At 38.0% G+C, this 18335-nt stretch overlaps 1 protein-coding gene across 8 annotated transcripts in view; it reads left to right on the top strand.

Annotated features, from left to right (window-relative positions):
* Nucleotides 1-18335, top strand: part of ctnnd2b (catenin (cadherin-associated protein), delta 2b) — a 74156-nt gene that overhangs the window by 51078 nt on the left and 4743 nt on the right. For 5 of the 8 annotated variants that reach the window (XM_068648593.1, XM_068653543.1, XM_068653545.1 and 2 more), the window contains 12 exons: nucleotides 1356-1488; nucleotides 3301-3514; nucleotides 8174-8360; nucleotides 10087-10204; nucleotides 10785-10967; nucleotides 13750-13923; nucleotides 14327-14477; nucleotides 15026-15290; nucleotides 15791-15884; nucleotides 15999-16125; nucleotides 17181-17309; nucleotides 18072-18148. In XM_068648593.1, coding sequence (XP_068504694.1) covers nucleotides 1356-1488; nucleotides 3301-3514; nucleotides 8174-8360; nucleotides 10087-10204; nucleotides 10785-10967; nucleotides 13750-13923; nucleotides 14327-14477; nucleotides 15026-15290; nucleotides 15791-15884; nucleotides 15999-16125; nucleotides 17181-17309; nucleotides 18072-18148 — 1852 coding nt within the window. The remainder of the gene's footprint in view (nucleotides 1-1355; nucleotides 1489-3300; nucleotides 3515-8173; nucleotides 8361-10086; nucleotides 10205-10784; nucleotides 10968-13749; nucleotides 13924-14326; nucleotides 14478-15025; nucleotides 15291-15790; nucleotides 15885-15998; nucleotides 16126-17180; nucleotides 17310-18071; nucleotides 18149-18335) is intronic. The other 3 variants (XM_068648594.1, XM_068653544.1, XM_068648597.1) reach the window with 1 other exon arrangement.

Below are 18335 nucleotides of genomic sequence, written 5' to 3'. Positions count from 1 at the left end.
AGTCAAGTCAAGTCAAGTTTATTTGTATAGCCCTAAATCACAAACAGTCTCAAAGGGCTTCACATAGCCAAAATTAACAATTATTCTCAAAGCATCCCCTGATCTTAAGCTCCCAAAAGTGCAAGGAAAAACTCAAAAAAAGATGATCCACTTTCAGTTGGTCCCAAGAAACAGGATACTTTTATCTCTTTTGATTATTGATAAGTCTCCCAAAAGTAGGAAGCTTGTCAATATCTGATAAGCCTGAGCAAGCCCTTCTTCAACTCCACTTTCAGATTTTGCCTTAACTTTATTCTCTCTTGTCACATCATTCTCACATTAATTATTTCTTTCATCACAAACACCCTTTTCACATATTTATAGGGTTACTGAGCTTGCCTGAGGGTACATGTGTATGTTGGGGTGTTTGTGTGTGTGAAAATGTGTATGCACTGTAATTCTGCCTGAGAGCAAATACATTAAGCAAACCTTCAGCAGGCTAAAACTAAAGTAAATAAGCCCTATGGAGGAAAAGTCTCATTTGCACCTGGGAAAATGTGTTTGTGTGGAATTTGCTATTTGGTTCACAGAATTGCTAAGCCACACGTGAGCCTGATGCAGAAGTGGTATAGAAATAGGGCCAACCTGAATGAAGAAAGGTTAAAAAAAAAAAAAACTGTCAGTGAAAAACATGAATGATACAATTTTTTTTTTTTTTTAATAGGAAGAATTTAATTTTATGTTGCAGTAAGACTCTCCCAGAATCTGAAGTTAAATTATAAATCATTGGACTGTATTCATGGTTTGAGTTTGGTGAATTTCACTGTTAGCATTTATTGTTGATATACCGTATTTTCCGGACTATAAGGCGCACCGAAAAACCTAAAATTTTCTCAAAAGCCGACAGTGCGCCTTATAGTCCGGTGGGCCTTATATAGGGACCGAATTCCTAAATTTAAACTGGCCCAAAGCATTGTGTCATGAAATCAATCATAAGTGGCCCGCTGAAGACTATGAATCATGAATCAAAAAGACTTTGGATCATTATTTTGTGATTATAAAGTAATTTGTTGCGTCTGAAGTTGAAATAAAAAAGATAAAATGGAGAATGATTTGATTTGGATTAAAAATCTGACATGATGCATTAATGGTGCGCCTTATAGTCCGGTGCGCCTTATATAAGGACAAAGCTTTAAAATGGGCCCTTCATTGAAGGTGCACCTTATAGTCCGGAAAATACGGTAAATGTAGCAGTCACTACCTTTTGGAATCTTAGTCTCTACTTAATAAACATTTCCAATCAGGTGCACACTCTCTCAAAATAAAAAAAAATGGTCCCACTTGTAGTAATGTTCTCTTTGTGTCTATCCCTGCAGGGAGTTTGGTTGGAGGGATCCAGAGCTGCCGGAGGTGATCCAAATGTTACAACATCAGTTCCCATCGGTCCAGTCCAACGCCGCCGCCTACCTCCAACATCTTTGCTTTGGAGACAACAAGATCAAGTGTGAGGTAATGATGAAGAGGACAAACGTTTGTCATTTGCTCCACTGTACAATCTGTTTGTTCCAACGTGATTGTATTCCTCCAAAGACCAAGCACTCAACGAGGTTCCTTCTTTTTTTACTGTATTCAGAGAAGTTTGAGCCCTGCCAGCACGCCAGCTGCAATTGGTTTATGACAGAGGCTTGTCGCAGCACATGCAAGATTGAGGATTTGGGCTAGACTCCAGATGACATGCTTTACTCATTGAGACCTTTGTGCCTTTGGGTTGCAATGTATGTCAAAATGGTGTCCCCTTAATCTCAACATGTCAAACCAGAACCCAAATACACACACACACACACACGCACACACACACACACACGCTGGAGCGTGCCCTTTACAAAAGCCGATTTGTCAGCAATTCCGCTTTTCCAACGAAGGAAAAAACCAAAAAGATTTCCCTGATAACTTGAGTTTTTGCACTGTAATCCTCGAATGTAGTTCAAAAATACACTAGACCTGTTTTTTTTTTTTTGTGAAAGCAAACATGTAATATCATAACGCTTTAATCATTGCCAATAAGAAAAAATCAGAAAAAGCAACATAAATAATGAGACTTGGATCTGCAAAACTGAATTCCGATAATCCTCGAAACCCCATAAATCTATTTTATCAATTCATTTGTATTTTTATTCACCTGTGGCTCTCCACAGGAAATTACTGATTATAATCTTTCATCAAGCAGAAAAAGATCACTTCATTCCAAAAGAGTGTAATTTCTTTTTAATTGAATAACTAGTTTTTAAATCCTGAAATCATATATTACATTTTATATTGCATCCCTGGAGGCACAGTGAAGTAAAAACAAATATACAAGTCAGTTCCATAGACTGAAATTCAAGGCACACCGCCAGGAGACTCTTTTTCAAACGTTGAGCTCCATATTAGATGGCATTAATATCTCATTACACCGTCTTAACACAACTTTGAATATGCCGCTGCTCTTCCTGTTTAACCTCGTGACCTCTTGTCACTCAAGATCCCTTTTGAAAACATCTGTCTCTCTAATGCGACGCCATTCAACTTTACTCAACGGTATTAACCCTGCCCATGAATCTAAGGGATCTAATTGGGACAAGCAATATTCTTCAAAGCACATCCGTCAGCATGCATTAAAAATACAGTGAGAAAGCTGAGGAATAGCCGGGGATGAGATTGTGTCTCTCTCTCTCCATATCCCCCGAACCACTAAGGGGAGGGAGGGGTTGCTGCTGAGGACTGCCTCATTCTGGTAGGGGATCTCAATGCTCTTGGTAGGACATGAGTGGGAGGAAATCACACTCTTTCAAGTGTGAAAGTGGTTTAACATATTTAAAATATAACACTCATTTAATATTCAGAAACACAGTAACCTGACAAGAGCCAGATTAATACATAAAAAACTCAACGGTGTTCTTCTTGACAGGAACCGTTCCAATCTGGAATCAGGAAAGGAGGGACTATTAAGTATCTTAATTCAGGCTAAAAAAATTAGATCGGAAGTCTAAAATTCTCCATCGGGACATCGCTAATCCCGCCCCGAAACATGTTGTTGCTTTGTGATTGGTTTGGTTATTCAGTAGTGAGGCTCGGAGAAAATCAGCAGGCTCAGGACAAGATGATTCTCCTGATTTTGTGAACGCAAGAAGTTTACTGAGAAAATGCATTTGAATGCACACTAGACAGAAGGATTGGAAAATAAAGTTACACTAACCACTTCCATGCATTTTTTAGTGGAAGTTATTTGGGAAGGTGCCAAGAGATGATACTATACGATTCTTCTACCGTTCTTTTCCTAAGATTCGACGACAAGGTGGCATCCAGCTTCTCGTAGACTTGCTGGACCACCGTATGACCGACGTGCACCGCAGCGCCTGCGGAGCTCTTCGCAACTTGGTCTATGGGAAGGCCAATGACGACAACAAGATTGCACTAAAAAACTGTGGAGGAATACCGGCTCTGGTCCGACTTCTCCGGAAAACCACCGATGTAGAGATCCGAGAGCTCCTTACAGGTGAAACATACACATGCATATTTATTTAGTATTTAGTTTCCATTGCTGTTTGGCCCACATTTTGCTTCAGCAATTGTGCCCCACATCAAATTGTCATTCTAAACCCACTCATGTCTCGACTGAAACCAAACTACAAAATAATTAAATGATTACCAGCCGTGTTTCTACTTCTTGCTATTCCCAAAGCCCATTATCATGAAAAGATGTTTAGCTCAAGGACCTTGATAGGCAGTCATCAACACTATAAATAATTTGTCACATTTGACTGATCCACATCCAGAATTCTTTGGGGTTCATTGTAGGAGTTGAGTTATTTGCAGGCGTTAGTTGTCACAAAGTCAACTTGCATTATTTCGTACAATAATGGTGCTTGCTTCTTGTGTGTTATAACTTATTTTGACATTTGAGAAGTGATTTGGCAAACTCAAGACGACTCGTCAGAACTATATTCCATTTTAAATTTCTAAACTGAATCGCTGTCTGAGTCGGTTAATAGATGCGTCTTGCAGCTGAGGATTCCAAAAATACAAATTCCAAATAAACTGGATTTACCAATATGTCAACAAATAAGACATCAACATGTCAGCACCTTTTGTTTAGTTGTTTCCTCAAAGTTCTAGCAGGTGTGAAATTGATGTGAGGAAACCTCTGGTCTCACTATGACCTTTCTTGTTAGGAGGAAACGTAACACCACACGTTGAGTGATCTATCTTTATCCTTTCACAAGAGTGATGAAATAAGGAGAAAGAGCAGTCTTATCTCCAGTGCTAATAGATTAGTGGATAGTTACAGTAGGTATCCTATATGTGCATTTAAACGAGTGAATATAAGATATTTTATATGAAAGAAAATCGACCTTGCATTTTTCCCATTTTTGCAGAATAATAAGACAAAACACCGCTGCCATTTGCAAAATACAATTTAACTAAAAAAAAACAACTAAAGTGGAAACATTAAGGGTAAAAATAAGGGCATAACAAAAACTGCAATTTTGTTCAGCTTCCATAAGTAATCAAATACTTTCACATTTAATAACGTGCATTTAAACTCGGATCCTGGGTGGAAGAAAAAAACAGTCTGTGGCTGGATCGACAATTTAGGCAGACAGCAGAATTACCATCAATTTGTTTGGCTAATGCTCTTGTTTTTCGCAGACTTTAACAAGGAATGACCTGGAAATGATTAGTTTGAGTTGTGGTGCAGAATGTTTAGAATATTCAACTTTGACCATATCTTTACAAAACACAACTGTGCCTATCTTTAGTATCATCTTTTCCTCTTTTTGAATCAGGATCACAGCGTGTAGGAAAGCTGCCTGACTCACACATATACTGTACACAAAAAAGAACAAGGAGGCGGGGCTAAGCATCTTGCAGGGAAAATGACCTCTGTTTTCCAATCTCTTTTGCACCTCTTTCGTTCTGTTCCTTGTTACAACAAAATGTACATTTTTGGGAGGTAAACAGCTAAAAGTCCCGCTTCCCGGTTGATTCGGTGCACAATGCTTGTGGGTGTCCTTGGGAAAGCCCGCACTACAATGTAGAAAAAAAGACAATTTCTTCCAGTCCCGCAGTGGGTAAATTGAACTCAAGACGTAGCATTAGGATCCCCTGGGGGCTCAGTAATTTCCTAGAGAATACTTAACAGGGTAATGGGATTAAAACACGATGCTACTGAAACCTTATTTGGACAACGCTCATGTATAGAATTCCATCTGTAACAAATAAGAATCATTAAAAACAGCCATCCAGCTTTTGTCCCTTGTAACAAAAACAAAAAAGGCTTTTCTTCACAGTGCCATATTAAATAACAGTAGGCTACTCTGACTCTTGGACGTCTAATAATTCATCAATTTTTTATCAAGCCAGTCTTAGTGAGTAATTACTTTGGTATTCTCGCAACATGAAAGAAATGTCAAGCTAAAATGCAAGAATGTCAACAACACTAAATAGATGATGAGTGAACATGCAGCAAAAAAAAGCTATACAACATTTGTTAGCCTTTAAAATATAGACCCCGAATTTTTTAACATACCCGAAACCTTTGGAGAGTTGTTTTATATGCTTCCAACTTAGTGTAATAGTTTAAGAAAGGCCTTTTTCATTTTATTATTTCAACATGACATTGCAGCAACACTGTCGGTTTTCGAGAAAATTTGCGGTTTTTAGGTGTGCCTTATAGTGCGGAAAATACGGTAAGTTTATTTTGGTAAGCATGAGATAAGTGATATAGAAAATAGATGGATGGATTTCTTTTTTATTTTAAATACCTATTTAGAAAGCACTGAGTACCTGAATTGTTTCCTGCTCCAGTTGCCATGGTGAGACTGAAGGAGGCTAAAAGATGACAAATAGACCGCCCAACCCCGCCCCAAAAATATTTTTTTTCCACCCCGCTATTCAATAACCAGGTATTTGCAAGGCAATAGTGTTAGCATATATGCAGACTCCCCCGTCACATCAAAATGACAAATGGCGGCGCCAACTGTCCGAGATACAAAAACTGTGCAAAGAAAAATCAAATATCAATCGGCAGATAAAGAGATGCGGTGATGAGATAGTGAAGTGAATGACAGCCCAAATGAGAACTGCAGAATGGCTTCAGAGACAAAGAAAAGCAACCAACATGTTCATTTCCCCTCTCTCAATACAACAGCGCATTTCTAACCTCCTGCTGCCACTCATGATGTAAGGCTGAGGCAATTAACCCCCTTCATGCGTGTGTATCTGTGTGCATCTGTGTTGTGTGTGTGCGCCGGGTTGTGGGTGCAAATGTGTTCAATCAAAGATAAAGACCCACTCTGCCTTTCTCCTCGGGCGGATGATGTCATATTGCACAGTGGAAAAGAGGCTGGCAAGCAGATGATTTTACTCATATTTACATGGCCATGATCATCTGGATGCTTAGGATTTTAAATAATGAATATAATGTAGACTTTTTTGGTCAATTTATTTTTTTCAATCACCTCTGAAGACCAATAAAATATTTTTGGGGTCTTCAGATTGAGGACTAAATTTTATATAAATATTTAGCAACCTTTTAGTATTTGGATAAAGACCTTGTTAATTGCAAATATTCTCCAGTAACCATGTCAACATGCATATTTTGCTTTTGACATCGTCTTTTAAGTGCACTTAGCTATTTGTTGTAGTATTTTTAGCTAGGTAGCTTGAAGATACTTTATTGTATTGACATTATCAACAAAGGGCAATTCTTGTCCATGTTCCGTTTATTAGCGCATTTGTCCATACGGAAAACCTTGTTTATATTCTTGCGTGTGTTGAGCGCATAAGGTTAAAAACCAAAATTGTTTTTGTCTATTCAGGAATGCATTTCTGTAACTTTAACTTGACATTTCAATCAACAAATGATGTTATAGTCTGAGTTTTTTGTATCTTCCATTTGAACAGCCATAGACATAAATAATATTTTAGTATGCAATAAAATTCATCCTAAAATAGCAACATTTCTAGTTTTTTTTTCCAGAATATTGTTGTTTTTAATTGAAACATAAATTAAAGCTTTTAGTTAGAATGATATGAATAGCACTCTTCCATTTGAACAGCCATAGACATAAATAATATTTTAGTATGCAATAAAATTCATCCTAAAATAGCAACATTTCTAGGTTATTTTTTTCCAGAATATTTTTGTTTTTAATTGAAACATAAATTAAAGCTTTTAGTTAGAATGATATGAATAGCACTCTTCCATTTGAACAGCCATAGACATAAATAATATTTTGGTATGCAATAAAATTCATCCTAAAATAGCAACATTTCTAGTTGTTTTTTCCAAAATAATTTTGTTTTTAATTGAAATATAAATTAAAGCTTTTAGTTAGAATGATATAAATAGCACTCTTCCATTTGAACAGCCATAGACATAAATAAGATTTTAGTATGCAATAAAATTCATCCTAAAATAGCAACATTTCTATTTTTTTCCAGAATATTTTTGTTTTTAATTGAAACATGAATTAAAGCTTTTAGTTAGAATGATATCAATAGCACTCTTCCATTTGAACAGCCATAGACATAAATAATATTTTAGTATGCAATAAAATTCATCCTAAAATAGCAACATTTCTAGTTTTTTTTTTTTCTGGATATTTTTGTTTTTAATTAAAACATAAATTAAAGCCTTTAGTTAGAATGATATGAATAGCACACATAATTTAGCCTCCCCAGGAGTACAGATCCTTGAAAGCAATCAAATGGCCGAGATACTGTACATGTTTAGCAGCATCTCCTCACGGCCATCCACTTGGCCTTCTTGAGATACGGTGATGCCACTGGCCCAGCTAATTAATGTTGCGGAGACATTTACAACTTCCTTCTGGCCACACACACTGCTCTCTTAACATTGATCTTTGAGGGTTATAATTAAAGCTACAGAGAAGGATGGATTAATGCAGATGTGAGTAGCGATGGACACATTCATACATCCAATTACACGGGCGCATTAGATACAGACAGATATTTTATCAAGTGAAGGTCAACAAGAATTACTTCAGTAAATTTCGGCCTTGTTGTTAGAATCACCAGTGTAGCTGATATGACAATAATAATCGCTGACCCAAGGAGAAGCCCCTGAAGGACATGATGTTATTGAGATCTTCTGGTTTTCTGTGCTGACTTTTTCATCCATCTTGTGTAGGTGTCTTGTGGAACCTCTCGTCATGTGACGCCCTGAAGATGCCAATTATCCAGGATGCCCTGGCTGTTCTGACCAATGCTGTGATCATCCCCCACTCGGGCTGGGACACCTCCCCTCATACGCAAGAAGACCGCAAATTACATCTCCACTCCTCCCAGGTCCTTCGCAATGCCACCGGATGCCTCCGGTCAGTGACTCCACACAACCACCTCTCATTGTTGTGTTCTTTAAAGGTCCCACATTTGATTAAGATGCAAAATTTTTGTGTGTGTGCCAATTCTATTCAGCTATGCTTCTGCTACTTTCAAACTGTAATGGTGCAACAGAAACAAGTTTGTGGAACCGTCAAAAGATTTTGACCTACTCTGGGTTCTGATAGTGGTTAGATACAGTAGTATAGTGGGTATAATGTCTAGACCCCGAATGTAAGACGACCCCCACTTCTTATTTCAATGCAAAAAACACCGTCTTATATTGGAGCCAATACGGTATTTAGGTTATGTTTTGTCTGGGAAAAGTGACAGACTTAGCTGTTCTCAAGATGACTCATTATTTAACTTTAGTATGTTGGTGTTAATTTACTCATTCGTATGACACCACTTGGAATTGGAACATCACAGGTTTATAAATCCCTTACTTCTAAGAAGACCAATGAATGTAATTTATGTGTTTTCACAATTTTATGTGGTAAAGTATTGTAGACGGTCTGGGAAAAGGAAGTGGATTATTCTTATGTCTCCCTAAGCTTTATGGCTTTTAAGTTGTGACAGCACCTGCTCTACAAAATGGTATTCATTTTTTTTTCTGTTAGGGTTAGGGTTAGTGGTGCAAAGCAAGTCTTAGCGTGGATCAGCTGCCTAAACTCAAATTCTCAATTCATCTTTCTCATGCCTCGTTAGGGAATGCCGGGACTCTGATTAAAGATGGAATATTTCATGGCAGGTTTGGTATATCACTGACCACCTGCTCCCCCTCGTCTTCCCTCTTTTATGCGACCCACTCTCTCATTCTCTTTCTATCTATTCCTGTCGAGAGCCTCCATTCTGCCAGACTATTTCAATCAGCCCGTTAACAATTTTTTCTTGGCCTCCCTTTGGCTCACTGCTTCTTACTTTACAAAAATGATGTCATACGCCATAAAAGCCTTTGTGGTTCCAAGCAGAATTCGAAATTTTCATGCACTTTTTCAAAACATGCCTGTTATCCTAGTAACCAAATCAAATGTTGATTAATTGGCATGACGGGGGGTGGTCGACTAGTTAGCACGTCCGCCTCACAGAGCGGAGGTTGTGGGTTTGACTCCTTGCCTGGAGAATTTAAAGTTAGGTTTTTTTCCAACATCGTGATATGACACAATTGGATTCATTACCTCATCACTATTCATCCGTAACACAGCCGATGGAAACCGAAATTTAATACAGTCCAATTACAGGCAAGGAACATTTCAGAATTTCATGATACTATGCACTGGCACTCATGGGAAATCTGGTCAGGAACTCATTTGGTCCTTAGATGTTACCATGTGCACCATATTGATGGTTCATACTGTATAGGCCTTATTTGTTTAGTACTAGCATGGACTGTATGCACTTTTAAATTACTATCCTTCAAAATATTGTTTATTTTACTATGCATTGTGACATTGTTGCTTCTATAACATGTTGATGTATATTTAGTAGATCAGTTCACAAAGCATGACACTCAACGGCAAACCCCCAAACATAAAAACTAAGGTTATTCTGTATTAAGGGTGTGGGAAGGTTACGAATATTTCCTGACACATCACATATTTCCTATGTAATTAATTTCTCTTTAATAGCGTGACATTCAAAAGTTACACCTTACACCTTGGGAGTGTTATTAATGCGAGCGTGGGTTATATATTAATCCATGTGTGTGTGTGTGTGTATCAGTAATGTGAGTTCTGCAGGCGAGGAGGCCCGCAGGAGGATGAGGGAGTGTGAGGGTCTGACAGACGCTTTACTCTACGTCATCCAGACTGCACTGGGGAGCAGTGAGATTGACAGCAAGGTAACACATTCTCACACTACACAAAGACACACACAACAAACGATCATAGATAAATTTGAAAATAAAAATACACAGACGATGCAAATATGCAAACAGTTGTAACGAAGACCGATAGAAGTGCATGAAGCACGTTTCAAAGGCAAACATGACTGCAATAAAAGGGAAGTCATTTGTTTTAAACTGATGCCATATAACCTTGGTTATAGCCCAGGTTAGATGTTTTTGTCTGTGTGTATTTTTATTGAATCCTTACATATACAGGATAGGGCCAAGGTCTCAATGATTGATTATATTTGCTCTCCAAGCAATTATATGATTCGATGTGGAACTAGAATGTCGTACAATGGCCAGGCAGACCTCCCTCAAGGCAGAACTGGTAAAAATAATACTGCTTTATATGTAATGTAAATGTCGAGTCTGGACTGTATTAAACTGTATACTTGCGCTTAATTGGTGCCTAATGATTTTTATTAGTTCATTATTGTTTGTTTTAAAATGATCTTTATTTCATTTGAATAGGAGTATGTTCTGTCAATAATGACCTTTCTTATCTTTTCTGTTCTCTACTTGTCGATGTCAGACCGTTGAGAACTGTGTGTGCATCCTGAGGAACTTGTCATACCGTCTGGCAGCAGAGACATCTCATAACCAACAAGGGGGGTCTGAGGAGCTTGATGGTCTCTTATGTGACACCGGGGGGAAGGATGCAGAGAGTTCCGGATGCTGGGGCAAGAAGAAGAAGAAAAAGAAGGGACATGACCAGGTCAGGAATTCCATTCTTTATATCATGACTCTGGGGGATGATAAACATTAGTCACAACAGCAGTGGTGCAGATTTTGGAATTTGTGTGTGCAGTGCTGTGATTTACAGATAGTAATTAGTGGTTATCTCAGCAAGGTATGTCTATTAATTTAACTAAATTCAAGAAGACTACTTGGAAACCATTTGGCTGTGCTTCATCTGCTAACATCATCATGTCTTTGAATAATTGTAATAAATGGTGTATTACTTGGAGGTTTTCAACAAAAATACGTTTTTTTAGTATAGTGTGTGTGCAAATTTGAAACAGATCTCTATCTTAGAATCTTTGAAAAGAGCAGACAATGAAACACATCACTGATGATGAAACCAGAAGGCAACTGCTTGGCTTTGCATTCACTAAATAAATCTATCAAGGGGAAGCTCCAAAAGAGAGACTTTGACACATCAAATCAACACCTTATCTTTTATTGCTCAGCTAATCTTCGTTAGTGGCTACCTGTGTTTATTCATCAAAATGTTCATTTTAGTTCATTTTTATCTATTATCTAATTTTTGGGCACGCCATCATCACCATTTGGTGTCAAATTGAGCTCTTTTATTTGATGCTCCATCTTCTTGTCATGCTTAGAATAAGTAATCAGAGACACATTCTGTCTAATTAGCAGACATCGTTTACACTTTGAGAAGAGAGGGAATGGAGAACTCAACATATCCGGTATGTGAATCACCAATTAGTTTCAATTTCACCCCCTTTTCATTTCAAGAAAAGGCTAAATAAGATTTGAAAATGGTAGTACTGAGCAAGCAACGTTTGTCAAATTCTGTTATTTTTTTTTGTAACTAAAGGCTAAAGTAGTAATCCTGTGTTCACAATTAAAAAGATAAGTATAAACTCATTGCTTTTAGTCTTACACAACATTTTCTATCGGAGTGTCGCCACTCCAGTGCAGCTGTAGCCGATTATCACGGAATAGCAAGTGGAGCTCTATCTTCCTATCCTATTAACAGTGGGTAATTGCAAAAACGATAGAGGACAGCAGAGAAGTAGGTTAGATTAACTACATGGGAGGAAAGTTCAGGAGATTACCATCCATAAATTTTCTAGATCACTTTTCACAGTCACAGGATGTTGAAGAATAATGATGGACTGCAGACATTTTGGGCAATATTTGGCAGTTATCTTAATACCGTATTTTCCGCACTATAAGGCGCACCTAAAAACCTCCAATTTTCTCAAAAGCCAACAGTGCGCCTTATAATCAGGTGCGCCTTATATATGGACCAATATTGAGCCACTACAGCAGGCGTGTGTGTCCAAAGTCCGGCCCGCGGGCCAAATGTATATATCTTATATATGGACAAAGTTTTAAAATGGGCCATTCATTGAAGGTGCGCCTTATAATCCGGTGCGCCTTATATATGGACAAAGTTTTAAAATGGGCCATTCATTGAAGGTGCGCCTTATAGTGCGGAAAATACGGTACTTGAAATAGCTGGTTGGTTCTTTGACAACAATAAGCTCAACCCAACTTTTCCTGTTGTTGCAAAGCAGCAAGAATGGTCCGGTGGAATTTTAGTTTCTCTACAAAACTGTTTCAATTCATCAATATTCTTGAGATGTCTGACTTGAATCGCTCTTTTGAGGTCAGGCCACTGCATTTCCATTTTTTCAGACAGCAATGGCTTCCTACGAGGTGTGCTCCTCAATGACCTCCATTCCTGGTTAAAGTTTTATTTTAGAGACACTTTTGTGGCCCTCCAGTTTTATTTAAGTTTTTTTTTTTTAAAAAAACAAACATTAAAACTGGTGCAGGTTGTTTATCCACAGATTAAGACAATTCAAAACGGTTTGCATGATCCTTGTAATTTGATGTATCATGCATTACTGTATTTATTTTGTATTATAACAAACAAGCCAGCCTGGCTCAGTGCTTCGCCCAAGTATTATGAAAATGGAGGGTTGTAAGCAGTCAGGACGAACATCAATCTGTCAAACTTTGTGCCAAAATTTATATGGAAATTATCCTGAAACTAATGGAGGCAGGAAGAAATATTGTCTACCACAGTGCCAAGGAAATGCAATGCTGTCAAAATCCTTTACCCAGAAATTCTAAAATTACAATCACTGCCTGGATCAGGGAATCGGTCACTTTCATCTGGCGCAGTAGGAACACATATCAAATTGTTGACGGGTGATCCTGTGGAACTCTTTCTTGAAGAACAAGGATTCTATAGTATGATGGCTACCATACAGTCCTCTCACAAATGTTCTTTTGCGAGAATTGTGTTTGAAATGTTTACATCAGAAATGATTCTATCTCTTAGAGCAGTGGTACGCAACCCAAGGCTCCAGGGCCATTTTCATCCTCGGCTCTTTGTGACTTTGCAAAATACGCAGTACTATATATACTAAATTATACTATAGTATAATTTTTTATTATTGTAGTTTGTTGGTTTTCTAAGTGCAATTGCAAAAGATTATGTTGCTAAAATATTTTTAGATGTTTTTTTTTCTCACAGAAATGATTTGTCACAAGCCCTTACATGACACCAAGATATATTGAGCTATCGTACATTTCACTCTTGTAGGTAAACCAAAAGTTCAAGAAAAGAAAAGTTTCCATCACGGAGCTATGATTCAATCTGGTCTTTTCTCAAAACCAATAAATAAACACACCAGATGCAGAATCAGCCAATTGTGACCACTGAAGTACCTTTAATTATTGCAAACCAAAACACGAGGGCAATTGTTGAATATCTTGCTCATTGTGATTTTTCACAGTGGGACGGTGTAGGTCCATTTCCAGACTTGGCGGAGCCCCCGAAAGGGATTCAGATGTTATGGCATCCCAGTATTGTCAAGCCCTACCTTACCCTGCTGTCTGAATGCTCCAACCCAGACACCCTGGAGGGAGCAGCTGGTGCTCTGCAAAACCTTGCTGCTGGGAGCTGGAAGGTATAAGCTCAAAATAATGTTGGTATTGAAGTCCACGGAGAATTAGAAAGATCACATGCTCTGGGGAGACTAGCGCCTATAAATACTGCCGATAGAGTAAAATAAGAAATACAATTTGATGGATATGTTTTGAAATCAGACGTCAAGGAAAATGAATTCAACTATTTCTGAATTTTAAAAGGGAGGATTTTATATCTTGCTCTCCTCTTTTGAACCATGTCAAGAGTGTCTTCAAAAGTCTAGGAGACCATCATCCTCACTATGAGTATTATAAATGCCAAATCAACAAGAATTGAAACCTTAGGGGGTTTTGATAGACAGTGGTATGTTATAAAATTAAATAAATAGAATATATCCCTGTGTGCACCTTTGACAATGTTCTTCTTTTTATGTCCGTGTCCAGTGGTCAGTTTATATCCGGGCTGCAGTGCGTAAAGAGAAGGGCCTTCCTATCCTTGTGGAGTTACTGAGGATAGACAATGACCGAGTTGTCTGTGCCATCGCCACTGCCTTGAGGAACATGGCTCTCGACATCAGAAACAAGGAGCTTATTGGTGAGTTGATTTGAATAATAGATTTGAAGGCACAGCATCAAATTGCTAATTACTGTTTTGGAGATGTTTGCCTTTTTATTATTAAATTGTTAAAAACCAGGACATAATTAGAACATGATTTATAATTGGTTGTTTCCCCACACCTTATCGATGTCTGGATTTTTCTTTTCTTAAATTAAGTGCACAACGTGATAAGCAGAAAACAAATTAGTCGTTTTTTCCTTGTATTACTCAGAATTATCAATTGTATCTCTTTGACTTTTCTCCATTTTATTCCATTATTTTAGATAATCAGTTCACAAGAAATATTATAAAACGTGCATCTGTTTTGAAGGATTCTGGTAGAAAAAGATTTTCCCCGTTTTTCTCTTTCTGGGAAAAAAAAAGGCTAAATAATTAAACTATCCCCAAGATTTTAGGAGCCATGAAAAAACAGGTGCGAATGGGAAACTCAGATATTGATCTCGCGCTAGTATCTCTCTGATATTGATACCAATTTAATATCAATATTATCCATATTTGCATTGATCCACCCTAACCCCAAACAGGTAAATATGCCATGAGGGACCTGGTGCACCGATTACCTGGTGGCAGTACCACCAACAACAACACTAGTAGTAGTGGTGGAGGAAGTGGCAGCGGTGGTGCCAACAGTTGCGCTCTGGTGGGAAAGACCATGTCGGACGACACCGTCACCGCTATCTGCTGCGCTCTGCATGAGGTTATCACCAAAAATATGGAGAACACCAAGGCCCTGAGGGATGCCGGGGGCATAGAGAAGCTCATTGGTGTCGCCCGAAGCAAAGGAGACAAGTAAGTGGAATGTTATTTACAAGATACAGATGTTTTTTATGATTATTTAAATGGCAGGGAGAAAAGAGACAACAGCTACTTAATTCATATCATGCATTGTATTCATGAATATGTATTTTTGCATAATCGAAATAATGAACGAAAAAAGTAATGAAAAATAATTCGCTGGTAGACTTTCATATCTGGGTTCCTGTGACCCGTTTTGATTCATATCCAAAATTTCTGATTTGGCGATTGTTTTCAACATGCAATTCTCAATTTGAGTCACGACTGATTAGCGCGTAATAGCACTAGCGTCATTAATTTTTAAAATGACTTTCTGTCCCTGTTTTGCAGTAGCCAATCAAATCATCCAAAATAATAGTATCTACAAAAACGACTTATTGGTGAATATTTCCTAAGGCCAATTAAAATTGCTGTAGATATTAATTTCGATTCATGAGCCTTTCCTGGAAGGCAGATTGGCTTTATTCTTTTTTTTTTTTTTTCCCTCCCTGCTGAATTCCCAGACATAGTCCCAAAGTTGTGAAAGCAGCATCTCAAGTGCTAAACAGCATGTGGCAATACCGAGACCTGCGCAGCCTTTACAAAAAGGTACGTACAGCAATACAATTTTCTATTTCCCTCAAGTGGAATAAAAAGGACTCAAAATGTAGTCATTGACTGATTACTGCTTTTATGGTTTCCTTTTCTCATGCTTCTCTCTAGGATGGTTATTCCCAATACCACTTTATCGGCTCATCGTCCACAATAGAAAGGGATAGGCAGCGGCCTTATTCTTCTTCTCGTACGCCATCCATCTCTCCTGTACGGACCTCACCAAACAATCGATCGGGTGAGTGCGCATCGTTTTTTTGATCTTCTTAACGACCTTGCTCCATATTCAGGGTGAGGGTGATTTCAAAAATATTTTCAAAAATGATGCACCTAAGCAACTTATTCTTAGATTTGAAATATTTCAGCGACTGTTTTAATTTCAGCCTAATTTTTACCATTATATTTTTCACTTTTCATTAGCAAAGATGCATAATTGGAGAGCAAGTGTCCAAATTGAAAATATGCAATAATAACCAATTATTGTTGAAAAACAACTGATTTATGAGAAATGTATGATGAGACGATAATTATCAATGCCCTATGTTAAAACCATAAATTTACAAATTTTGCTAAAATGACAAAAACTTGGAGCAAAGCTAAAAAAATTTCAATAAATAAATAATAAAAAATAAAAATTTAAAAAAATAATTTGAGTTAACATCCATTTCCAAGTTTTCAGTGAAGGCCCTTGCAAGGCAAAAACGGACTCAATTCAAACTTCCCAGAAGGGAATCGAAAGCATTAACTCGGGCGGTGTCTGCTTCATGGTGAGAACCTTGTCATCACCTCCTTCCTTCACTTAGCAAATTTGGCATGTTCTCCTGTCGTCTCTGTGGGTTCTCTCTCCTCATGCTCCGGCCTCCTCCCACAAGCCACAGACACTCGGTTGTATGCGGGTGTGAATGCGAGTGTGAATGGTTGTGTGTCTCGATATGGGAGCCCTCTAATTGCTTATGACAAATGTCAGAATGAAAGTCTTCAAAAAGATGGATGGATTGTTGGAGTAGGAGAGAAATAAAGGCTCAGAAATTCTAGTAATGTAGAAGGGAATATATATTCTAAAAGAAAAAATATACTCGGGTATAAAGGATTTAAGCTAAAATCACACTGGAATAAACCAACAGAATATCAAAACATAAAAGGCTTATCGGCTTATCTTTGAGTGATTGGGCGAGGAAATAATACTGACGGCAAGTGTGATTCCTTTAAAGGTAACTTTCTGCTATTACGAATCTTGATTACGATAAAAAAATACAATCATTGGTGTAATGGTAGATATTTTTTGTGTCACAGCAAGTGCACCAGCGTCTCCAAGGGATATGATGGCGTTGAAGGAGAGGAAGAACGACTATGAGCTGAGCGGCAACGCGACCTACCGCGGGAACAAGGGTGAACACATGTCCCGAAAGGATGCTTCTATGGGTATGCAAAATTATATTTAATTTTTCTTCTTTCCGAGTCACTTGCAGTGTTGACTGTGTTCAAGTTTGCCATCTGGCATTCAGGTCCCTGGGGGTAAAAAAAATCTTGGTTTAGGCTCCTCCATGTAAATCTCGCTTTGGGCTCCTCCATGTCGCTCATGTGTGCACAAGCGCTTGAATCAACACAGTAGGCAGTGTTATTGTTGTCTTTAAAGTTGTCACAGCACATGTCCAATGATAAAATGTCAACCAGGACCAAAATACACCAAGTGCTTTGGCTGTATATAGGTTAAAGTGTACCGTATTTTCCGGACTATAAGGCGCACCGGACTATAAGGCGCACTATAAATGCATTATGTCAGATTTTTAATCCAAATCAAATCATTCTCCATTTTATCTTTTCTATTTCAACTTCAGACGCAGCAAATTACTTTATAATCACAAAATAATGATCCATAGTCTTTTTGGTTCATGATTCATAGTCTTCAGCGGGCCACTTATGATTGATTTCATGACATGCCAGTTTAAATTTAGGAATTTGGTCCATATATAAGGCGCACTGGACTATAAGGCGCACTGTCGGCTTTTGAGAAAATTTTAAGTTTTTAGGTGCGCCTTATAGTCCGGAAAATACAGTGATTATGGTGTTGTTTTGCAAAGAATAAAAGTAAGACAAAGAGACAAGTTCAGACAGCCTGCAAAAACAGTACAGTAATGTCATAGTGACTAATCACTTAGAAATAATGAATCTTTGCCTCCACAGGTCCACTCTCCACTGGTTCTTCAACTCTTCATAGAGGAGCATATGTGTCACCAACTGATGACCTGAAGTATAATCAGGTACAAATCCATTTAATTTGTTGACCACGGCCGCTGGTGCTATTAAATTTAACTCTGCTCTGCACCATTTTGGGCATTCCAGCGCAGTGAGGTTATATCCTTGAAGATACACTTTGCAAAATTTCGCTAGTCTAAAGTATACACCTGCTGGCGCGGACATACGTACCTTCGCCTCACAATTTAGGGG

The sequence above is a fragment of the Syngnathus scovelli genome, chromosome 17, assembly GCF_024217435.2.
Source record: "Syngnathus scovelli strain Florida chromosome 17, RoL_Ssco_1.2, whole genome shotgun sequence".
Classification (NCBI taxonomy): domain Eukaryota; kingdom Metazoa; phylum Chordata; class Actinopteri; order Syngnathiformes; family Syngnathidae; genus Syngnathus; species Syngnathus scovelli.
This window is presented reverse-complemented; position numbering and strand designations above follow the sequence as displayed.